The following is a 27,408-nucleotide window of genomic DNA, read 5'->3' on the forward strand; positions in this document are numbered from 1 at the left end:
TCATTTTTTTTTCATTTTTACCGAGCTTAACAATCCCAACTGTTATAAAGACATTAATATATTTTTTTGTAGTTATATATATATTTTTGTTTTTGGTAGACAATATGTTATATAAAACTTGTTTCAGAATATGAACACGACGAGGATACTGCTGTGTATGTAATCGTAACGTCTTATACCCTTCATATTTTTAGTTGACCTGTATATTTCAAAAAGGATTTATAATATTCAATATTTATATTATGTATGATATTGTGTATTATATTCGAGGATTTGGTTTTATTTTCAACACTCAAAACTCCGAACTTTAGCGCTATTTGTTTTTGGGAATTGATTAAAATCGCTCAGCGTATTATATATAATAATAATCATAATAATAATAATACATATTATGTTATATTATATTCGGGCACAATAGATTCGTTTCTTCGAAACGCACTTATTTAGACTTTGTTCAATTATTATTATTTATAGTGTCGTAACGCTTTTGTAATTCGCACTGCACAAACCGGAAAGGATAATTGTGTAACACAAACAGTAATGAAACAACAGTTGTTTTTTTTTTTAGAATAAAAACACAATGCCGGGAAAAAAGGAACCGCAAACTTTTCTGGCTAAGTTTGTTCAATTAGCATAAATTGCGTTCGCAAAAGCCACCATACAACGACTTTATATTATCATTACCACTGTTAGTAATGACCGCAAAGTTTCAATACGTTTTAGTTGTCTAGAAATTCGGTTGAATTAACAATAATTAGTTATTATATAATACAATTATTATTTGTTGCTGGCCGACGATTGCCATCTTTCCGTCGCTTTGTGCTGTGTGGGATTTGTACAGTTTTCGTGTGAAGCCTTTCAATCATTTTTTTCTTAAACAGAATATGTATAGATGGCTAACCACCTCCGGATCCGTGAATATATTTTGTTATGTTACTATACCACATGAAATCTTAGTCAATTAAATAATGTAAGGACGAGGAGCCGCTGTGGTTCGATTCTTCTAACAATATTTCCAGTGATATGGAGACCGAGGGTGTCCACTATAATTTTTAAAATAGCTCCTGAATTTGGAATACTGTAATTTGGCTATTTCTGTGACTCTAGGAATGCAGCAATAGGTGTAGAAGATTGGATTTGACATGTGTATAGATAGAACTATAATTACTGTAGAACTTCTCAAACCGTTTTTTTTTTTAATCGTGATATACGTTGAAACATTATATGTTAAGTCGATTTTGATTATTTTTTTTTGTACTTTACGTTCATATTTAATTACATATAAGATATAACATATTGATTATTTTTCATCCGAAATATATCGTATTTTTATTTCGTTGTACCAATTTTCATCTTATATAGAATGGGCTAGTTGCAAGACAAGTAGTCAGTCGGCAGTCGCTGTTTAATCTAAAAATCACTTCTTATTACAATCTAATATTTCCAATACTATCACGACTCCTGACAGAAATAACTAATAGATAATAATATGATATGTGTGGTATAGTTATATATATTTTTATCTCGTTTGAACGATTTTTCAATTTTCAATTTTCAATGTTTATGATTTATATATTATATATTAATGTACCATTTAATCCCTTGGCTTTTTACGACATTTGCAATTCAGATACCCCTGATTCTGCTCGTGTACTTCAGTTTTTAATCATATACCTATAGCTAATTTTCGATATTAAAAAAAAAAGATGGCATATTTTTTTCGGAATCAGCTATTGTTTTCGAACGTTTTTTAAGTTTTATTGTTACTGGATATATCATATTATGGTATTCCTGTTTTCTGCATAGACTATAGTATAAAAATTAATTTCAAAATTGTCTAATTTGAAATTCCAGAAGTATCTAATAAACTTTTTGTCAAGTCTTATTGATGGTGTTGGTAAAAAACGCATTTAGGTCTATTATTGATTTGCGACGAAGACATTCGCATATAATAGGTGACGCGGGTCTTTTGGGACACTGTAACCTCTGTACATCAATATTAATTTATTTAATTTACGTTTATCAATAGATATGCATTATTATACAATATGAGTTTTTTTTTTATTTTCATGGTACGCGTGTTTTAACAAATGTACCCATAGTATAACAAGCTCGACGACGATACGTTATACCCTTCGTTACATATCGATATTTACATAAATGTATTTTCTCTTACGCACTCGTAAGCCGTGTTTTAATTGCGTGGTAATTATTTAACGGAAACAGCTCGAATCGGTTACATATTATTATAATATTATTATGTGTGATTACGGTGTTCGTATATTTTGCTGTTGCCTGTTACGTTCGTTGTTCGTACTGTGTATTCGTAGTGCCATTTTTATAACGGCAATAATGATATTTATTCGACGGATATATTCAATATTGTGGTCACTGGTCGTCGACGGTTTGTTTATAACTCGCTCGTCCCACTCGTTTTAGCATCGACGTCGGTCGACATTTCATACGTCGTTTTGCCGTTTCAGAGTGTTAGATTATTATATATTATACGAAATAATTAAAATGACGAAAAAAATGTTTAATATATTCTGGATAGGTATTTCATCGGAAGGGTATACTATGAACATAATGTTATGGTGTAGGGTAATAATTTGATATGAACTTTTGTTGCTTATGAATTCTCTTATAGCAATTATTAATTTTCACAAAATTTAAAACTCTTTCAATTCTTTAATATTTTTCTCTAACATTTTTTTCAGCATTTTTCTTTTTAACAAAATATTATCAGATTACAAACTATATACCTATAATAGTGTTTCGTATTTCTTTCTTTGAGGGATTATTACCTTGAAAGGTAACTCTACATTGGCACTTACCTAGTTATAGGTTCTTACCTATAATTATAATTTCGTTCAGCATTCCTGATTTTGTTTAACGACTATCAGATTTATTTTGAAGTTCAAAGCAATCGGAAAAAAACTATAGAAACATAAAAAAATAAAAATAAATTTAAGTCAAACAACTTTTTTTTTTGTAACTATTTAGGGACGGTCGTTGGTGTCTGTCGAATAATTTATACCGAATAAATGTTCCACCAAGTAAGATGCGTTGAATAAAACACTCGTTTAGCAAAATCTGTATACATTTAATATTCTTTCCTTTTTCTTCTCAAAATTTCACTAATTAAGTCATTAATTAATTCGAGAATACGGGTTTATATCCCAATTTGAATTCAAAGTTTTAGTTAATCATCACTGTTATTATACTATTTGATTAAACATTTGCCATTTTATAAAATCTTTTAATTTCTTTAGTTTATAATTATCATGGACCTTCTTAATAAAAAGCACCAATTATTATAGTTCTTGAAAACTATGTACTTTTTTTCGTATCTTTGATACACATTTTTTTTTATTACAAAGTATACAATAAATATTATTTTTCGACTAGCTTATACTTTATAGCCTATACGTGTAGAATAAAAGTAGTTTTATTAAGTGTTGTTGTAATTGTTTAGTGGTATGCATTAAAAAAGGATATTATAAATACACAGTAAATTTTAGGGTGAACTTTTGAATGATGACAAATCGAACGCTAATATTAACATTCCAATGTTCTCTTAATTGGATAACATTAAAAGGTTTATATTAAAAACGGGGATATGTCGATTTATATTGGTAACGTGTTAGGTAGTTTATTTTAAAGAATATAATTTACTCCCTTGAATGTATTTCATTTTTTTTTATATAATTTAAAATATACATATTATTCCACATAATTTTTCAACTGGTATAGGTTACCTTTACTATTAATGTTCTTTTGTTGTTGTTTGTTGTTACATTTAAAAAAATAATATACGCGGCAAGAAGCTTACTTAACAATTACCTTGTCTGATTTTTGAAATATATTTGTTTATTATTTATGATCATGAGTTGAATACGTTTTTGTAGACGTGTATTTATAAATCAATATATAATACATAATTTGTGTTAGTAAAATGTCTTATAGCCTATGCTATATAAGCTTAGAATATATTATGGTGTAGGTGTATTAAATAAATAGATGGATGCTGATTTTTATTTCCAAAAAATGATAAGTAAAAAATGGTTTACTTGGAAAAATAACAAATTAGCCAAAACATATTTGTCAACTTGTCTTATAACGAATTCAGGGATTAAATACTTATGCCATCAAGTGCTTATTACATTTCAATATTCCAAAACTAAAACTGACATAATAATATCGTTTAATAATAAATGTTTTTATTTAGTAACAAAGAAGGACGGTCATTTGCTTTATTTTTGTAGAATTCTTAAGTAATGAATAACGAGATACAAAGACATACATAAAAAAATAAGCATTAGATCCTTTTGGGTTATTTTTTTTTTAATTCAGTTAACTTTCGTCAATCGTGATCGTGCATATAATATTTTATCGTTTGTATATCAAAGATATTTAAGGTCATATTATTCATACCATTTTTAGAGCAATAGAATCATATTCCAGCATATCACTATTCGAGTTTCTTAAGTGTTCTTCGTTACAATAAATATAAATAACATAGGTAGTTCACAATCGTAATTGGATTTAGGTCTACAACATTATACACACAAATTTAAGTTTAATTATGATGACACCTGACGGAACTTGATTTTTAGTATCCAAAAGTAAAATCAATTGCGTAAAAACATTATAATTTTTAGATTTGAGTATATTATTATATTATAAAGTATGTGTCTTGATATTCGTGTTCATATAGTTTGAACACTTTCTCAAAGGGTATAACATAGTTTTGGGTATTATGATGATTATAATAAAAAGCGCTGTAAACGTCGTTCAAACGTGTAAACGCGCGAATTTAAGTTAATTGCAAATTTTATGAAGTATCTTTTTTTTTTGAATAATTAAAATGATTATAATACTTGTTTGTATATTTAATAAGTCTGTTCGTGCTTATTTTAAAACCAATGTATGTTCACCGCTGGGGTGATTGTGCGGAAGGGAAGTGAGAGATTTACCTACTCTTGGTGCATTTGCAATATGCGTAACGTCGAGATTAAGCTTTTGCTCGGGGATTATACGGCTGCTTCCTGTTGACATTTTATTTTTCCCGAACGTTGTGAAATTTGAATTCGAATTTCGTTGAGTGAAAAAAAAAACAATGATGATTTCGATATACATATAGACTATAGCGCATGAACCTACGAGCGATGAAATAAAAAAAACCGTGTACACACGTAGGTAGATGTTTTTAACACGTGCAATATTCATTTTCTCCGGAATATTTATACGTTTTTGACATTTTGTTCACATTTGATTTGAAGTACTTATACAAAATAGCATATATAGGTAGGTATAGTTTAATCTTAATGTAACTTATAGAAAGAAAAATCAAATTTCTCACTATTTGGTTTAATATTTATTAAATTTCAAAATCTTATGGAATATTGGTTCTAGAACGATGTGAGTTTTCTTCAGTGTTATGTAACAATAAAAATTATTAAAAAGTTTCATTTAGTAAGTACTCAGTATCAAAAATTGACATTAAATATGTTTGAAAAAAAGAGTTATTCAAATTTTCCAGGTATTTTGAAAAAAATCATTTAGGTAATCTGAAATCAGCTTTGAATAGAGTTTTTCGAATATGATTTAAGGCTGCGTTCAAATATAAAATATGTATTAATCTAGGCTACCTACTAAGATTGCTTATATATATTTTTTAATATTATTACTTAATAATAAACTTAAGTATATTATACTATATTATTTATAGGATGATTAACCGAGCATGTACACTTATGAATTTATTCAAATTCTATTTTTAGAATTTTTAAGTGTAGAGGTGCCTACTGAAGTACATTCAAATAATTAAATTGTTATGCAGTTTAAAGAGTTGCACAACACGGGACGTGTTGCTGATACATAATTGTTTTTATGAGAACCGCTCTTTTTATTGTAAATTGTTAAGGAAATGAATTTTTTCGAAAAAAAGAATTTCGTATCAACATTTGCCACATGATACACTTTAAATGGTATAAAAATCTATATTCTATTCATTGAAAAATATGGTCTTTAGATAAGTTAACTTACAAATTCTCAAAAATCAGAATTTGAAAAAATGCATTATTAAAGGATAAAAGTGGTGAGCATGTTCAGAAAATCACCCTGTATATTTTAATATGATATTTTTTTTTCCTAGAAACGTCGATGTACATATAAACATGAAATATTGAACCAATAAGGTAGTACGAGTTTATTATTTACGCATTTCATAGACCTTAAACTACTAGACAATGCGCAATGCGTGTGTGGACAGCGTAACAATATAGAAGACGCATTTTGATTATCTACTCGATTACTCGTTCCTCACGGTAGTCGTTCCTCGCATTATTTATTAATAATTTGTAAGTTATTAATTAAGTCCCTAATATCACAATTTATTGTTTCAAAAGTATATCTGATAGTAATATGTATTATATTAATGTTTCAATACTCGTATACATTGTATACAATAGGTGTTCAGTCTAAAGCTAAACTATACAATAATTATTGTAAATATGCACGCCTGTCGTTCAAAACAGCCTATACATCACGCAGCTAGATGTTGTTACGCCGCTTACAATGCTGTTGTTCTACACAGTTCTTGTCTAGTAGTACAAGGTTTATGATGCATTTTGAGTTTGATTAAATGAGCGGCCTAATGTAGGTAACCCATAAGTCCATAGGCGCAAATATTTCCCAAAGCAACGAATTTTCACACCACTGAACTTTAAAATCGAAACTCTAGTATAACGCATATTTTAGAAAATTTAACTTTTTGTCCATAATAATATATGATAAATGATAATATAATACATAAGCATTTCCAGAAAAATAGTGTGACCTTAGTAAATATGTTTAGTTTATAGGTTTCAATAACAAAAATATAATACTATCCATTAAATATCAAATCAAATTTATTTAATGGTAGGTAATACCTATAAATATCAATAAATATGATGAATTTGGTTTTCTTTGGTTACACAAACAATATCTGGTAGAAACTCAAATTCATTCCATGGACATCCATTGTAATAGACTCCGCTAATTTTTTAGCTCCTCGTGATGGTTATTGGTTAATGACAATGGTGGTACGTATATACACACTATATACATTATGCACTGTATCTCTAAAATCTCTCCAAAAGAGTTTCACGGTTTAAGATCAGCAGGTGACCTAGGAATTCAGGTACAAATTATCGGAAGATTCATTATTTTAATAATCTTATAGTATAGATTTTAAATAAAACGCATATAACCAAAAAAACACGCAAAAAGTGTGTCCAAGGAGATCACGTCACACGTTGTATACGATATCGTAGTTCTATATTATTACTTATACACCAGTGCTCGCGTTAGAGGAGCGATGGAGTGTCCTTTCTATAATTATTTGCTAATGAATAAGAAATTAAATCTTCTTGTTAAATTTTTTTTTTTTTAATTTTCGCAGCCCGTTCTTTTATTTTTCCGACTAAATAGCACTGTTTATACCTTACGTAATGTATAAATGTGTGCGTATAAAGTATAATATCTAGCTTGTAGGATTTAGGGCGTATCGCGTATGTATATCGAATGCATCATACAAGGAGAACGATTACGGCAGCGAGCAATAGACAGGTACCTATTATAATAACATTGATTTTACAACCAAACCACGTATTACCCAAAATCGACAGTTCTAATAATTTACACGTCGCGAAATATTATTATCTTCGTCAGTGATTATCGATTATATTTTAGTTTTGCGAAACCCTCTGCATTTTGTTCGATTTAAACTTTTATTCGCAGACCCACACCGCGGAACCCATTTCTATTCTATTTACCTAAATTATTTACTAATTTATTTTAAAAAGCTATCAACGAGCTTAGGTATACATGACACAATTATGCAATTGGACCGTTCTTTACAAACGACAGAGAGCTCATGTGGACGATTGCAGTATGCATCATTTTAAGTGTACGTATTACCTATGTTTAGATCTCGAAATTTGCAAAAAGGAAGTTCACTGCTTAATAATATGTGAGCGCAAAACGTATAATTGATTTTGATTTCAACGAGCAATTATTAAATCGACAATCCATGCAGGCGGTATTCTCTACCGTCTACAGCATAGTTCAAAAGTACAGCATATATCTATGTATACTAAGTATAAATTAAAATAAAATAAATTGTACGATTCGTAATCAATATCGATGCGGTGGTGCAAGCGTATACAAAAGTGTGTAAAAATACAAATTTACAAGAGCAATACATTTTTTCTTTAGACCTCGGCGCCCCTGACGCCCCGTGGTGGTAACCACGACGTAGGTATAATAATGTCATATTAATACTATCATACAATAATTATATTATTTATGTCATATCGTCGGGTGGTGGTGGCGGTGGTTGTGTGAACTGCAGAATAAACAGCCGTGAACGATTAAAATATTATTATTAATGTAGACGTGTCGCGGACTTTCGACGAAAACGGTCACGGCGCGATTATAATTTAATATTGTACACGATAATAATCGCTTTTCAAACACTACACACCTATAATGCAGCTTCTCCGTCCTCGACACACTGTGCCTACACGCGTACGTGAATAAGGGGGATGAGAGATAGAGTGAGAGAGAGTGAGAGAGAGAGAGGGATCAACGATGAGAGTGCTGCAAGGTTCCGCCAGGGAGAAACGTATATATTATATTTGAATAGATATTATAATATATTAATATGCACGTGCGCATTCGCGATACTGGGGTCCCAAAACGATTTAAAATATTCATGACATTATTTTCTCTCGAATTCTTTTCGTTTCTACACTGCAGGCGCATTTCAACGTTTGTGCCTATTGCATTTAAGTATACAAGATACAACAATAATAATCACAATCGCCTGTCTTCCGACCCGGGTGCCCGCGCATAGTGCGTATTATATGCAAATATTATGCATTTTTAGCGATAAAATAACGAATCTGACGTGCACGCACCTCAACGCATCGTCAACCTGCAGCAGTAGACAGTATTATTAGTAGTAAACTTTATATTTATACGTCATCTACACTGCAGTGTTTGTCTGTATAATTATAATGCACTTGCCATGTGTGATGACACTGTAGGGATAATACTCGAAGGTTCTGCAGAATATTCTTTTATACTTTTATCTATTATATTCTCAGCTAGATATAAGCGACGATGACGATAGTAATAATATATCGCGAGCTGCCCGAATTAACGGACCCCCGTCGTCACGAACAAAGTGCCGTCAAGTGATAGGTATATTATTATAATGTTACAACATTTTTTTCATTTCTATTCGAATGTTTGTTATTTCTTCGAAAATAGAAACGTTCGAATGTCACGATGGAGCTCACCGAGTTTGTTTTTTCCAAGCATTGCCGCGGTAATCGTATGTACTTTATAGTGACAGTAGCAAGACCTGCAAGTGATGTAAGTGTTTAACCCGTAAAAATGAAATTTTTCAAAGAGTAGAAGCAATAAGGATACTACCGTGAGTTTTCACTGCACTCGACTAAACTTAAGATGTTCTTGAAAAAAAATTATGTGTATAATGTTATTTAATATACTTCGTATATTTGAAATTTTTACGAGTCAACATTTTCATACGAATATTCAAGTTGAAAAGTTTTGTTATTGTCAAACTTAAAAATCTAAAGTTGCTAAGAGATAAAAAGTATTTAAATATATAGTGTTACAATAGTTGTTATGGTATAATGATATTATATAGTTCCTCAACAATTTTATTTCTTTAATGTTATGATGTACTAAAGTCGTGTACCTAAATCAGAAATTGTGACGTTTTAGCAAATATTAAATGCTCTTATATTCTCTTCGATTCGTTTCACTAATCTCTAAAATATATGCGAGTTTATTATAAAGGATATAGGGACTTTTAACCTAAACCTCTAACCAAACGTTTATGTAACGCAGAATAGAAAAAATATATTCGTTTCTCGTAATTTATTCACGATAATTCGGACATATCAGAAACAATGGACCCAAAGGGGTTTAGGGAACCCATGGGTCAGCCACCGTAAATTTTCAATTTTTTTCGAGCTAATAATTCCAAAGTCGACAAACAAGCAATTTGCATACAATATATGTAACTGAAGCGAGTCTATACCCATTATGTGTCCCATCCTATGAACACTTGCAGCTTACCGGCTGAAAATAATTTCAAACCATGCAATAAACTGCTTATAAGGACTAGAATACTTCGTTTTACAGTATATACATAAGACGTTTACAGTCTACTATTTACAAAGGTAGTAGAGTCAAAGTATGATCATCATATTTGAATAGGGCTAAAAATATTAATTTTATTAATTTCTACTACCTACTGAAATAATTATAAATAATACCTATGTAATTAAAAACACTGTTTTGCGCAGTTAAAAGGCTATATATTTTGTATAATTTATAAACAGTAGGAACGTTTTGTTTTATACCAACAAATCTAAAAACGCACCAAATGTTCAATTCATCCACTGTAATATAATTATATAACGATTCGTTGAGTTAAAATTATTCGTCGAAAATTGCGAAAATGTAAATATAATAGTATAATAATATGTAATCTGCAGTAGGTATTATACTATTATATATTCAAACATAATTTAATATAATTGAAATCAACGATTTTTCACGTCTTGTCAATCCGGTGAACAAATTAAGTTATAATAATATTATTCATATCGGTCGTCGGTTGTAATTTATATTGTTTGCTTTAATATAAGAATTATTACATATTATATTATAGTAATTTTCGTCCTCGAATTTTCGCGATTTAATTAACATGATATTTGAATTGTTATTGTAGCAGTCGGCCCACGATGACATACATTAATAATAATTAATAATAATAACAGTATACGTATATATATATATATATATAGCAATAAAACATTGGCGCAATTGGACCGTCGAAATGTACCCCATCCAACCAACAAACGCTGTCAACAATCATTATTGTTTTTGAACCTTTCCCGAAACTTTTTTTACGACCGTCGAACCATAAAATACGCACTTATATTATGTACTGCAGAACATTATCTGCGTACGTACAGCCACCGCGGTTTAAAGCTAAGGATATATCTACCTGATATGTTTTTTTTCTTTTTTTTTATCCCCGTGTAAGATTTACCTAGTACATTATTCGAACAGGCCACCATTCGCCCACCACCACCAGAGGATTGGTTTTATATACACATATTTTATTCTCCACTTGTATATATCTGTACGTACAAAATATTACGAAAATATGCCATGTATATAACCTTATTATTATTATTATTATTATTATTATTATTATTATTATTATTGTTATACTGCATCCGGTCGTATAAATGGCTTCGCCCTTGTGTTACGCACCGCTATCTTTATACTTAAATATTATATATATATATATATGTACAATGTACATGTATGATATTATATAAATAGCGAATATTATATTATATCGTAAAAACGACCCCGAGAGAGGACGAATAAAAAAAAATCTACTGGAAAATATTCACGCGGCGGCGACTCCGGTGCAGTGGCTAGAGCGATTTAATTTACCGCCAATATATATAACATAACATAGTCCTATCTCCGTTGAGATTTTCCTCGAGCAAATGCGTTTAATACTCGTACAGTGTATGTACCTATGCGCCCTGTATACACGGGTAGTATCGCCGTAGACGTATTTTATCGGGGATGTCCTTGAGCCTGCAGGATTGATCCACTGATCAAGTTGGTGGGCAAATATAAAAACGTACGTGTCATCTGAAACGAAAACGATTTCTAATAAAAAGAGGAAATAATTATATCATAATGGCTAGGATATTGTATATTATATTATATCATTTCAGTAGTTTATTAGGCAATGTCATCACACATTGCTTATTCTTACTCGTGATTGAAAATCTAAAAAGAAATCCTGTATCGACAATATTGTATATTTAGCTGAATCTAAGACACTTGAAACGCACTGATAGAGCTATTGACACTTTGGAGTTTTACATATACGAGAAAATTGATACCACTGCAATATTTTTGATCATAAAATTTATGTTTATCATTTATAATATACCTATGTATTTAAAATGTAATCATAGTAATCATTATTAATGAAAATAAAATAATGAAAAATATTAACAATCGTAAATAAAGTTATAAACTGATTTTAGATTGAATTACTTCGATTAAACTCATATTATATACAAAATAAATAATAGGTAACTGTCTTTTTCAATTGTAATTACTTATGTTATAATAGTATTGTGTATAATTAAATATTAATGAAACCGGGTTGATTATTTATTAAGGTAATAGGATAATTATGTTTGGTGAAAATAATATTTATACTACTCAAATTGAATTAAAATATCTAAAAAAAGTATTATATATTAATAGGATAATTATGAATGATAAAAGTAATACTTAAAGTAACAAAATTAAATTAAAATATCTAAAAAAGAAATAGTTATTAAATTGGTTTTTTTTATACGGTATTTAAATAATTTACCAGCATTTCCTATGTACAGGGTGTCGCGTGAGAATTTACTCATTGCGATATCTCCTAAAAGAATGTAGATATCATAATTCTGTTTTTTTATTAAGACTCCCGGAGATAAGCACTACAAATAATTCATGTTTTATTTTTTTTTATGTTTCGGTAAAAAAGTTAAAAAATATATTTTTTTATTTATTATTTAAAAAAAAATTGAAGATAGCCATTTTATAGATTTCATTTTTCTGAAAATATTGAAGTTTCAACATTTTAATTTTATTAATCTCCTGATTTTTAATCAATTTTTTAGTTAAAAGGTAAAAGAGCAAAAAACCGGTTTTTGTACGGACGGCGAATCCCCTCTACGGCTAATGGGTATATCCTCACGGGTATATTTATATTATAATATAATATAATATAATATTTATATATTATATTGTAATTATTTTATTGAGTAATGTGTATGGTATCATTGGCCTGATATCGTTAAGAAATGGTATAATTTCCTTCTTTCATTAGAAATTGTCATCGTTTCCTAAATGTCAACATTTCCGGCTACATTTACATTAAAATACATGAAGCCACCATTGATAGTACATAATTTATTGTTTTCGTCAAGAGGGATAAATTATATAATATTAATATATAGCGCAAAAGTCTTTATTATTTTTATTTTTAACAATCAAAGAAACTTGTATAACTTACTGTTTATATAAATATTGAACAATAAATATATAAATATTGTATTATTCTCTAATTAAATGTTATGGCTACATACTGAAAATCGAAACAAGTTAATTTAATACAGTTTTATACAATTGAAACTCAATCAATACGACAAAAATGACAAAGGCCTAGGGATTAGGTATAATATGTGTTTAAGCTGTTTAAACTAGGCCATTAAAATTATTAGTTGTTTTTTTTTTTTTGGTTTTTGGTAAAAGAAAACAGTATCATTTTAATAATTGTTTTTGCTATTGTTCTGAACAAATTTTTCTTTAGAGTAAAAGCAATTTCAATATTATAATGTGCATAACTTACTGCGCCCTCGTCCAAATCCCAAAAATGTTGAGATCTGATACTCTATGTACATTCTACACGTGTGGAAATTGATTATTGTTGAGGTAATTATTATTTTTAAGCTCACGAATTATACTTATCTTACGTCATCTTATTTAATTTTAAACACCGTATGAGTATAAATTTTATAGCATTTTGTAGAAGAAACTCGACAACTTTTTAATAGTGTGACTTACACTTGCTGCAGCATATGCCAAATCGCCTTAACAAGTACTTTTACTCAATTCAAGTGACTTTTAAAACTCACAATTATTAAATACTTACACTTTTATTTTTGAAGATTTTTCAGTTTTTTTCGTTGTGGCTTATAACACTAGTTCCGCGAACAATGATCTCACGGGTGGCATTACTTTTAATTTAGTTTGATGGAGAATTTCCGCGTCTCTGTTTGGTTAGCACCTTTTAATTGGTTTTTCTGTCTGTATGTACTCAAGCACTTTTAGATCTTACTTCACCAAATGTATTTCAATTTCAATACACACATAATACATATTACATGATTCCACGCGTTAAATTGTAAGCTGTTTCAGAATCCTCTTCAAATATGTATAAGTAGGTATCTCATTAAATTAAACAATTAATTGTGTACATTTAAATTTAAATTTATCCGATAATTCATAACAATAATGTACTGGAATTCAATAATAGTTATATAATATTTGATTATACATTATGTTATTATATTGAATTGTATATTTAAATATTATATTTAAGACTACTTAAATTTATTTATTCAATTGGAACAAAAGTTAATAATATGGTTATTGTTAATCATAATATTATAATCGTTTGTATTGTTGTTAGGGTTTATTACGGTTAACACAGTAGAAAAGGTAAAACTCAAAACAATGACAGACGTCAGACACTATGTCTTCAAAACGTTGAACATTCCGACACGTTTATTAATTATGGATAATTTTTACTATCCTTGTAAACGAATATAAATTAAAAAATATATTACCTAGGCATTTAATTGATGATATTATTGTTTTTATGTATAAAAGTGCACAAAATTTGATTTAGGTCATCCGTGATTTTACGTAAAAAAATAAACCTTTCAATATATTACAACGTATGAAAGGTAAACAGCAAGATAAAAATAATTTGAAAAAAGCCTTTCGAAAATAAAATTTGTTATTGTTGTGTTGCGTCATAGGAACATTCAAAATATTATAATGCAGTTTAAATTTGTTTCAACAGTATTTTTTTACTAACTAAATTACTAAGACCTAATATTATATTGTGTTGCGAATATACTATTAATAATCCAAAACTTGTTTTTACAAAAACGTTTACTTCAAATAAATGGCGTCTCATTAAGTTTTTCGTAATACTGGATAATATAAATATCTTAAGTGAAAAAAAAATATATAATAATATAAAAGTAATACAAAACCCAGATGTTTTATTCATATCGGCTTTTACAGGAGAAGAGATGAGTCTATAATTTTAGAACGTGTTTGGGTAATAATTTTTAAGCTTGTGTTTCTTATTAAAAATATTTTAACATCGCTCCTGAACGAATTTACTTTTTAATACAATATCCGGACCATTACATACTTCTTGTACATAATATATAAATCAATATAGAAAATATTTTAATCTCGACATTTCAGCGTAGTCTTCTCTTATATTAATATGTAAATCGCTGCAAATGGTGTAGTATACGTATTATGCGTGCATACCTACAGTGCACCTATATACATTACAAGCCAGTAGACGCTCGACGACGCGCCAGACGATTATGACGTAATAGGTCACCTATATCGATTGGTAAACGATGTATTAATATACAATAAGTAATAACATAACTATTAAACTATATAACTATAATTATATATATACCGCTATAACAGTAGTTGCACCTTGATAACCACTGTCGTCGTCGCGATTATTGATTACATTGGACTTGATTTTTCAGGAGACGTTGGACACCGGCGATGACGGCGAATGCAGTTCCGGCTCGCAGGACAACATCGAGTACGTTCGCCGGAAACGCCGGTTGCGCCGGAAGCAAAACAAACTGCCGTGGTCCGTGGTCAACCCGGACGAGAACTTCTACTTCAACTGGCTAATGGTGTTGACGGGCTGCACTCTGTACAACCTGTGGACGGCCATCGTCCGGCAAAGCCTGCCCGAGCTGCAGCGCATGGCTTCCCCGTGGTGGTCGGCCATGGACGCGTTCAGCGACATCGTGTTCCTGCTTGACGTAGCCGTCCAGTTCCGCACCGGCTACCTGGAACAAGGCCTGATGGTGTACAATACCAGCAAGCTGGCCGGTCATTACATCCGGTCCCGGTCGTTCCTGTTCGATCTCATAGCGCTCACGCCACTGGATCTAATACAACTAAAGATCGGCGTGCACCCCATACTCCGGTTCCCCAGGTTCATCAAGGTAAACCATATTATTTAACTATTTAAATATTATAATATTGTGTACCTAGGTACCTGCAGGGTTCTTATTTTCTACTTATAATGCGGAATGTAATTCCATAAGACAATGCAATGTTTTGATGTTACACGAAATGAGTTTGCAATGTATACAACACTATTATTTTCTAAATGCCTTCAATCAATGAGTATAAATTATTCATCTATTCAGACTAGCCATCTTCAAAACTTCGTTTGAACATCATAATTTAAAACCAATTCTGCAAGTACAAATCCAGTGTGAGCTATAAACAAAAAAGATTTTCTACCCAAATTACGTAGGTAGATATACAATTTCCAAATACATGTTTGTAAATAAAAACAGAGAATTAATTTCTTCTTTATTTATTTTGCAACTAACTTATCTTTTAAAAGTATAAGTAATATAACTCACCCAATTTTATAAGTATTCAATTTTTAAAAAAAATTCTACTTTTATTTCCAATTTTAATTTTATATACTTATTTGCATACACATAGTGAGAGGGTTATTCTTAAGCAGAACACTCGTTATCCCAATCAAAGTATTATTTCCATGAAAAAAATCTAACGTAAATATGACTATTTAGTATTTAGTATTTTTTTATCAAGATTATGGCCTTCTGAGTTCTTGGTATAGTTATTAGATTATTTATCATGTAATATAATATATAAAATACAATATATATTTTTTTGTGATGAGTGATGGGTGATATTTTTAATTTTATATTCCGAAACGCAGTATTTTTATGGAAATGTCGACGAATATGAATATCAAATATTGAAGCAGCATTTTTTTATGCATTTAAAGTTTAGTCAAGAGTTAGGTATGAGGTGACAGCAGGTAATACCCTGCGATGTCGTGCAGCACTTCAACTGCTCCTACAGCACTCGTCTAAACTATAAATGTTTTTAAAAGATATAAAATTGTTACTTCAATATACTCGTTATTTGTATTCATCGATTTGTTCATAAAAATGTTGACTGTTTTTATACGACAGAAAACAATTTAGGAAATTGCTGATGATTATTTAAATAAAAAGACAAATTGAATACAAACAATTATTATTTCTATTTTTCATTTAAAAATTACCAAATATTATGCTCTGTGTTAAACTAAAAAGTATCACTGTGTTATGCTTACACCATTACAGCATTGCCTTTTAATATTCTACCAGGTAGAATCTACCTGAACGACAATAGTATATATTTTAGGTTAAAGTCTATCTTGCGGTGTTTGTAAAAACTCCGGTTGGTTGTGTAAAAAATAATAAAAGGAAGCCCACAGGACCTGCAGGCTTCAGTTGTAGTGTTGTCTAGCCATCCAGGAACTCGAAACCGGGATTATCACAGTAGGTGATTGTTATTTCATTTGTTGATTGTATACAATCGACGTATTTTTGAAAATAGTTTTTGCTTATAAATCAGATTATAATCCCCTCAAAAGGTCCAAAGTGTAAAATAATCGATTGACCTAATCTAATATATTATATAGGTACGTCATATTATTGATACAATAATTGAAGAGCGTGTCGCGTATTGACGCCAATAACATTTCAACAGATTTTGCAGCAATTGTATAGGTACCGCTGCGTAATATTTGCATGCCAAATATATATATAATGCATCAAATATTGATAAACATATATATTTATATCAATGCACGTATACAGAGTGATCTTTTTAGAGAGTTTATCCCATTTGTATATGCTTCACTATGCATTCCTATATTTAACAATCCTGTGGCGATACGAAAAATTTTTTTTTAAACAAGTGACTCCTCAACAATTTGTCTACTTATGAAAAATCACAGAAGATTCCAGAAGAAAATGTTCTCGTTAAAAAAAAAACAATTCGTTGTATGTATCATGAATTTATGGCAAACAATAATCTATAAATGCCGAAAAAATCTGTAAGTATATTTGAGAATATGCTCTACTATATTATTTTATTAGTATAAAACTGCCAAAAACAAAATTTGATGTATTATTGCATACGTTCACACACGGATACGAACACGTACAAATTGAGGGGAGGGGATCGTGCTTAAAAAATCACTCTGTATACATAAATCATGAATTTTTTTCGTTTAAACGTCTCTCACCCGGCGAACCATCACCAAGCACGTGTGACGGGTGAGGTTTCATTTGATTATGATAGTGTTGCGGGCGATTAGATAATTTTACGAGAAACCTTATCCGATTTGGCGACTGTAAACGGTAATATTATTAGATTACGACTGCCTGAAATCAGAATTTGAATAATTGCTTAGACTTACCCATGGATATGAGCACGTACAAATTGGAGGGAGGGGATCGTGCTTAAAAATCACCCTGTTTACACAAGCCGTAAATTTTTTCGAGCAAACGTCTCTCTCATGGCGAACAAACACCGCTGCACCGCGCACGTGTGACGAGTATGAGGTTTCGTTCGATTTTGATGGTGTCACGCGCGTATATAGATAATTTCGCGTGAAACCTTATCCGATTCGACGACAGAGAACGGTGTAATAAATGCCACATGTTTCATCCTATTTTTTTTTCAAACTTTTTTCCTTCTGTGAAAACGCGCACGTACATTAGTCAAATTGTTCAATATCGTACGAATACGTACCGTCTACGAACAAATGAGCATTCACTAGAAATCCGATCCCGACTCACCTAAATACACAATATATATATATATATGTATGTACATAGATAACACTGCACACGCGGTGACTATGAAATATACACTGCTCCCATACGTTTTTTCATAAAACATCCAAAACGTTTTCTGACTTTTTGTTTTTTTTTTCATCATCGTGGCCGTCGATAAAAGTCATTTCGGATTTTTCCCGATTTCGAAAAATACACTGCGTACAATACTGCGCACTGCAGGGGTGCGCAGACATCAACATCTGTTTTGGTAGGTGGAGTACGATAACAATAGATACGGCCAGTTTATCTTATTAGGTACTTTAAAATAAACGTCTACCCGAAACCTACATTTACTTTTCCCTGTAAGTAGTTGATCTAATAACTAAATCTTGTTTTTACAAAACACACAAATCGATCGAATTTATGATTTTTTTTTCTAGAGCATCAACTGCGTGGTTATATTAGCTGGCGTTACATTAATTCGATTTAAAATAGGTTAATTTTACATTTCTTAACACAAAAATTAAATTGCATTAAATTACTTAAATTGGTATTTTTCCTATATTTTATTTTGTACATTATTTTCTTAGGTATAGCATCTATTATTAAATTAGATGACGGTTTTGAAGATAAGACTCTATAAAATATTTTATACGAAATGATGATGAATGTTTTAGGACAAATATTAAAATACATACCCAACGCAATATCATTACAAGAACTAATAAATATAATAATATTATTAAAATAATCGTACTGGAATATTATACTTAATTTAGGTACTGGAGAGTGAATACAGGTTGATGAGTTTTTCATTTATTCCTACAATCATACCAATTCCCAAACTACTAATGGAGCAAGCATTTGCATACATTTAACAAAATTACAGGAATAAAATAGGGACAATTAAAAACGTGTTATTATGGGAAATACGAAGAAGAGAAATTTAAACTGTTTTTTTATAACTTTATTTTATAATTTCTGGATTTTTGAGATTGTTCACATATTATTATTTTGTTTTTTTTATCATTTTTTAAATTGTCCCATATCGGAATGATTGTGTGTTTTAATAGGATTGTTTTCGATTTTATTGTTATAGTTTCTTTGCTATCAAATTAACTTTTCACATATTAATTGTTTTACTCACTCAGAATTCATTAAACTATCACATCAGTCAATTGCATTTTTGCATTTTTAATGCATTTATTCCATGATTTAAAAGGAAATGTATAATATTATACATAATACTATAATTATTTCATACTAATTGTAAGTTCTATAAACGATTCCGTCACTTTTCTCTGCTCGATAAAAATGAATTATGGCTGTAATATTAATATAATTGGATACTGCACGGTCGATCGGCTCTCTCACAAAAAAAGAAGATTGAGAGTATTTTTAATAAAAATATCTTGTTCCCTTGCACATAAATTATTTTAATGTCAAATGATACAATATTATGTAAGTACGAAGACAACGAATGATTGTGTTTCTTATCTTGAATTTTTAATGTTTTTTACAAGTGTATCGTTTTGACCTTTGGGTTAAAAACATATTATTTCAGATCGGAATGTGGGGATGGCTGGGGCTGGTCTATTGGTTTTACAATATGTGTCGTTCTGTTTTTTTTATACTCTGTTTATTTCTTTTGAAAACGCATTTTTGGGCGTAACGCCATACTATATAATGCATCTCGTTCAATTGCTTTCAAATTGAACACAGATTATAATAAAATACCTACTTAAGAAAGGTCATTGCTTGGTTACCCGAAAATGATCCAGGCTCGTTAAAATCCTGACCTGCTGGGGGTGTTCTATTATATAACTGTTTTTTCAAATACTTTTTTTCGCCACAAAACTTTAAAGAAAATACTGAATAAAACCCCACCCTAGCAGGTCAGAATTTTAACGAGTCTGGATCATTTTTGGATAAACCAAGCACAGAAACAATTTTTACCTGAATAATATATCATTCAGATGTATCACATTGATATAAACAATGATGTTTCTATTAATATGACTTAAGACGAATTGAGTGAAATCTAACAACTATATAGTACCCATCTGTATATCCTGTCAGGAATTCAGGACCTTTTTTTTCATTGGAGTGATCAGTCTTAGTCACCACACAAACATACGTATATATGTGGTATTCACACCTGCATAAGGTATATCGTACGTTTTTGAAAATATTTATACACAAACATAAGTTATTATAAAATAACAATTTTTTTTATAACATGATATTTTTATTACAAAAAAATATTTATTAGGTACCTCAAGAAATTGTCATATTTTAAATAGTTTATTCCATCCACCGAGTACAATTATAAAATAAGCAGAATTTTATTGGCTTATCTTTATAAATAGATATGATTTTTGAGAGTCCAACTCGTTGGACTGTTCATCAACCTGTTTGAACTATACAGGTCAAATTATTATTTGTAATACATTTATAAAAAAAAATTTAAATATTGTTTAGGTACACGCTTATTTAAGTATTTTTTTTATATTATTGTATACGATAAACTAATCGATTTACATTTTAAATTGTTACATCTGACGTATTTTTAATGTCTTTCAGATTGTCCAAAGTCTAGACTGATTTAAATTGTGTATAGGTAGAATAATGAATCCCGTTTACTTATCATTTATTCATTCAAAAAATGTTTCTACGAAATTTTTAAATATAATAAAATAATATTTGTATAAATCCAATTTACGTAGGTATGTTTAATTACAACAAACAGCAAGTAATCCACGGTGTTGGGTATCAATAATTAAATACAAAACCTCACATACATTGGAAAATTGATTAAATTTCAGTTAGCCTATAACTTAATTATTAGAATTTTTTTATAATTTCTGAATAACGTTATCGGTCTATATTTTGTTAAAATGTTTTTGTTGTGTGCAAACATTAAACGGCAAAAATATTTTTAAAAAAAGTTACGTATACCTATCGCAGTTTATTGATAACATAATTGATGTAGATAGATACCTATTGTTTAATAATATTTTTTAAAATATTTTTACTCTCATAACATTGTTGTAGATACTTTATATGTGTGGAAGTGTGCAGTTATGTGCATTTATACGTGCTTCCGATTTTTAGTTCACTCCGTATCCTGAATTAAAATATTAAGGTATTATTGTTATTATTTATAAATTATTGATCTTTCATTAAACATAAAAATAATGTCAATACTTATATTTACATTGTGTATATGTGTGAGGGGGAGAGGGGGTGAAAAGCGTGTTTCTTGTATTGGGTATAAAGTAATCTTAAAAGACCATTATCAAGCAATAAAGCGTTTGCCACGACAAAAATTAACGATCGAAAATCACTCTTCCAGTATAATGCAATATATTTGAAGAATAAAATTAATCGAAACTTAAAACGTTTCAAGTATTTAGCGTTAATAATAATATAATCCTGTACGGCGGGCGACCATTAAATTCAAAACGAAGCAACGTTTAGCGGAAAGGGGTGTTTTATTAATGGTGTATATTAATACCATATAATATAGGTACCAGCTACATATTATACACTCTTACTCGTGTATATTTATGTACATAGGAAACGGAAGTTTATTGCAAATCGATGAGTAGAGGCAATTATTTAGTGTACGGCAATTATAATATCGCGGTTAAACAATGCGCGTGTTTAATACATTTAATTACACTATACAGTCACAGTGTGGTCACACGATCATTACTAGCTAGCTAGATAATATATGTTATTAGGGTTCACTACGAATTTTCAGGATAAAAGTACGCACTTCGAATCGATGTTACAAAGTCGAGGTGGTTCGCATTTTGATAAAATATATGAAATGTTTTTCCTCGAACCCCTGTCAGCAATTCATATCGCGGAGCAGTATAAAACCGACTTTTCTTCCGTCGGTTATCCCTAGTCCGTTTTATAGTTTGAATAATAATAATAATATGTATCGTATAACTATATAATCATAAATAACCATGTGCAAATGGAGTGGACCTCCGGTATTGTAGACGCGAGGTTTGACGTCCCGCGATGATGGATATCGAACGATAGTACACCGACAAATTTACGAACACTGCCGACATGTTTTCGGTTGCGTTTAGACGATATTAATAGCGGCCGTTCTCGAACACGGGGAGAGGTTTTCATTTTTTGACGGAAAAACGCGAGGGGGGAAAAACATTACCTCAAACGAGGTCGCCTCCGATCCCTTTCAGCTGATAAGGCACGTTTGCGGTGTTGGCATTCGGTCGGTCCATCGTCGGGCCACAAAGTCTTTTGAACGACGAGCGTTTTACATCGCATATATACTATTTTAACCCCGTCAATTGCTACCTACTTATTCCCGGCGCACGTACATACAATTTTTATACGCAGTCTCTCGTGTGCCAATAGCCGTAATTGGATCCGAGACGGTGTACCGACGGGGTGGGCCATCGCGCCGATGCCCCGTTTTCCCACGTCATCACGTGTGTCGGTTAAATGTGAAAACCGCATAACACTCTGTACATACTATATTATACATAATGCATTTTAATAAAATGGGCATATATAGGTACTAACTGGTAGGACATGATGATGTCAAGCGGCAAGGAGTTCACCTTATTACTGCGGCTATAGGTCAATACCAACATAATATAATAACATCACACTACCAGAGATTATGTGCGAGCATCCATTTTTTGAGTACGTAATAATAATAATAATAATAATAATATCACATACCTATATGAGCACGACCGATCGATCCGTGTCGAACTATTGAGGATTTCAGCAGGCAATCTATATAAAAAGTTCACGATATTATATGTAATAAAACAGACGACCTATAATACGCCTTATGTGCGCTATAAAAAATACATCCGAGAATGTACGCCGAAAACCTGCAGATAACCACCAATATATATATATATATATGTAATATATAACACGTCGTTTAGAAATGTGATATTATGATTACCCGTAAAAAAATGCATTCTACTTCAAATTGCTAGAACGAAATACGAATTAGTAGCTTACATCTTCGGTTGTAGCTTTTAATTGCATTTCTGCAACTCTTGTTCTCAGAACACAATTCCTTGTAGTTATAACGCCCTAACAAATCGCAATCCTGTAAATCCTCTCGATCCCGTATAATATATCCTTACAACGTATAGTTAGGTATCTGAATAATACTGCTCTATGGTTCTATTTAATTGCCGATGCGAAAGTGGAAACTACGACTGTAAGTTTGAAGCAGAAGTACCGACTAAAACGTTTTTTTTTTTCGTTTCTAAATTTAAATGCTGATTAAATTATGGATTTTCTAATTAATTTTTGCTTTATTGCGTTTCATGTAGCAACAATTTCATTAAATAATTTAAAACTCGCATAAGTATACGGTATTATAATTGCTTTACGACAATTAGTTTCGAACGAAGTGCACGCGTGTTGTACAAAATACAAATGTGAATATAAACATTGTCTTGAACGCAATTAATAATAATTATCGCATGACGACAGTTTTTGTTTCTAAAGACGATTATATTTTATAAAAAAGAATTAGTAGTAGATTTTTGTATACCTAAGTCCTAAATATACTGCAGCACACTTTTTCACTAACTAGTGACATCTTATACCAAATCATCTACTTACAATTTCATAACTGTTCATCCTTGTCTAAAGTTTCACATATAATCACTACGTCAGTAGTGCGTTAATTTTAAAAATTGCAATATATTGTATTATTATTTTCATTTTAACTTTTACAGTTCAAACATTGTAATATGCTTCATATAATAATAATAATAATAATAATAATAATAATAATAATGATTTTTCGTGTTTTATAATTAATTGATAATCAGTAATCACTAATCAGTTATTATATCAGTACGTGTCATTAGGTATGAACATATAATACAATTCAATTATTTTAGGTGGGTAAACTTAATTTTTAATCATTCATACTGATACGCAAAAACATGCATAACTCCAAGTTTTTCATAACTATATATTAGGTATTCGACAATTGTTTATATGCTCTCACAAAATATAATAGGTGCCTACACAATATTCGCTTGAGTTTTAAGATCAATATTCAAAATGTGGCAATACTATAATACAATAAACTTAGTAGTTAGTACTTAGTACTTACAAGTTACAATGACAATTTCACACAACACCGATGTTGACTCACGACATTAAGTTTATTACGGTAATTTAAAAGCGATTATGCAGTAATTACCAATGTCTCAAAAATGATGATTATCTTCACATCGAAATAGAGTTAATGTACTAATTGACTTGAATGAATTTAAATTTCATTTCAACTGTTTAAAACTATTGAGATTATAACTCAAACATGTAGAAAATTAACACTATTTTTATATAATTGAATGAAATAATATTAATAGTCAAGTTTGTGTTACAACCTACAGTAGTACTTTTTTTATTATGTTTCAGTATTTTAGTTATACTTCATTAAAGTTACCTTCTTTACACTGAGGTTAAAGTGTGTTACCATAAGCCAATAGCATTGGGTTACAACTAAATTCATATTCTCGCATTCTAAGTATAACTCTAATATACATATCAATATATTATATTCTAGCTTTTTTACGGACTTTTATGACAAAACACTTTTTAGGTTAGTAAAAAAAACTTAAAAACGTTAACTCAGCAACTCTATAAATTGTAGGTAGTAAGTTGCACATAAATGGCCCCTACTCAAGTCTCTAAAGGGGTGGTTTTAGATGAAAAAAGAAAACAACGGCTAAAAAAAGTGAGGAATTATAGCGATTTTTAGCGTAATATCAACTAATTTTATGCAAAAACATAGATTTACTCAGAATCTTATTTTAAATGCAATAATTTCTTAATCTTATATTATACCTACCTACAGGTTGTGTATTTTTGTCTATCACGAATTATTCGTTTTTGTAATAATGCACCTAATTAGTATTTATTAATTTGTTAAATTGAAATCATCTATGTTCCGTACTTCAGTACATTTACATTTTTCTGTATTATAATACTTGAACATTATTTATACAATCTGTTATAGACAACAGTCTGTGACATGTATTCTCCACAAAATATGTAATAGTGTTGTTAATTTGTGCATAGTAAATATGATAAAACAACATTGATATTTAAGCATGTTAGACAAATATTTAAAAAACTAGGAATGTAATATGTGTGAATATAATATGGAGACAATATGTACCTTACCTATGTCATAATATATTATTTTTTAGTACAATCTTAAGTCACAAAATATTACAGAAATTAGCTTTTACCTTTTTTTTTTAATTTTCTTTATACAATTATTTTTAAATGTATATTTTTTTAAACATTGTCAAGAGTAAATACCCAATTATTATAGTATTTAATAAATGTTTTTTTTTATTTCTATTATGTTTATTAAAGTTCCAACATACGTCAAAATTAGTTTGTCACTAAAATTAATTAAACCGATTTAACACTATATAGGGGTACCTATATTAATCCATGCTGATGGGTAGTATTATAATAATTTTATATTTTAAGCTGTATAACTGTTAAGTTTGTTTTAGAAGATAATAGATATACCTATAGTACGATGTTGTGTTAAATGCTAAGTTATCGTCAAAAGCCCTCTTAGTATAAGATCAATGTTTGACAATGCTAATATTTTGTTATGATAGGTTGTAACTTGAAGTATTAGCTACTAGACTATATAGGTACCCTCTGAACTTTGTAGGTTTTCAGAGTTAAATTTGTAATACAAAATAAACATATTCACTCAAAAATAATATTGATACTTTTTACTTTTAGTATACAATGTATTGGTATTACGTTTCAATTTGATTAGGTATTCAAATATTATTAGAAAAAAACGGATAAACTTTGCTCAATGTTATAAATTATATAAGATAAATATATCGAAAGTCCCCTATTTTGTGTCGACTACTTGAAATGGTATATTGTCATTTTACATTTATAAGCTATTGTCATCTAATTTTAGAACGATTCTGAGTGAAAATGTTTTTGCACTATGTGTCGTATGTATTTGGTAAAATAATTGATATTTTGCATTGTTATATTATGTACTTACAGTATAATCTACATTCATTTTCCAGTTAACTGCATTTATGCGCCGTGGAAAATGTTTGGTGTTTTGTTAACATTTGAATATCCTACAAATGTTTAAAAATCATTCATTGTTAGGCCAAAAGCTTTTTCACACTATACCCTTTGCAAAATGTAAAATCAAATAACGATTTTCATGTTGTACGATTACAGTACATAATAATATATTGTATAATAGCTATAATATAGTAATCGAATTTTACTTTTTGTCATTGTTATAATATTATCAATATTATCATAATTTAATTTCTTTTAGGTGTATAGAGTGTACGACTATTACTACATGGTGGAATCGAGGACGGTCTACCCAAACTTTTGGAGAGTGATCAACCTGATTCACATTTTATTGATACTGGCTCATTGGTTTGGGTGTTTCTATTATCTGTTATCCGAAGCGGAAGGATTCAAAGGCGATTGGGTGTACCCGTACAAGCCGGGTGACTATGCGACGTTGACTAGAAAATATTTGGGATCGTTGTACTGGTCAACTCTGACGCTGACCACCATCGGCGATCTACCCACACCAGAAACTAATGCTGAGTGAGTTCCTGTATATTGGCCATTNTTTTTTCATTATTATTTTTACGTTTAGGTACGTTTTCACCATCGTCAGCTACTTGATCGGAGTCTTCATATTCGCCACCATCGTTGGTATGTTGTGCGCACACGCTAAGGC

The 27,408-nt window shown here is 30.0% G+C and overlaps 1 protein-coding gene across 1 annotated transcript in view; it reads left to right on the forward strand.

Moving 5' to 3' along the window:
• The window catches only part of LOC111041161, a 121,036-nt gene that overhangs the window by 86,842 nt on the left and 6,786 nt on the right, over positions 1 to 27,408 (forward strand). The window contains exons 5-7 of the mRNA XM_022325359.1: positions 15,492 to 15,965; positions 26,989 to 27,272; positions 27,325 to 27,383. Coding sequence (XP_022181051.1) covers positions 15,492 to 15,965; positions 26,989 to 27,272; positions 27,325 to 27,383 — 817 coding nt within the window. The remainder of the gene's footprint in view (positions 1 to 15,491; positions 15,966 to 26,988; positions 27,273 to 27,324; positions 27,384 to 27,408) is intronic.

Source organism: Myzus persicae, unplaced genomic scaffold, assembly GCF_001856785.1.
Source record: "Myzus persicae strain clone G006 unplaced genomic scaffold, MPER_G0061.0, whole genome shotgun sequence".
NCBI classification, from domain to species: domain Eukaryota; kingdom Metazoa; phylum Arthropoda; class Insecta; order Hemiptera; family Aphididae; genus Myzus; species Myzus persicae.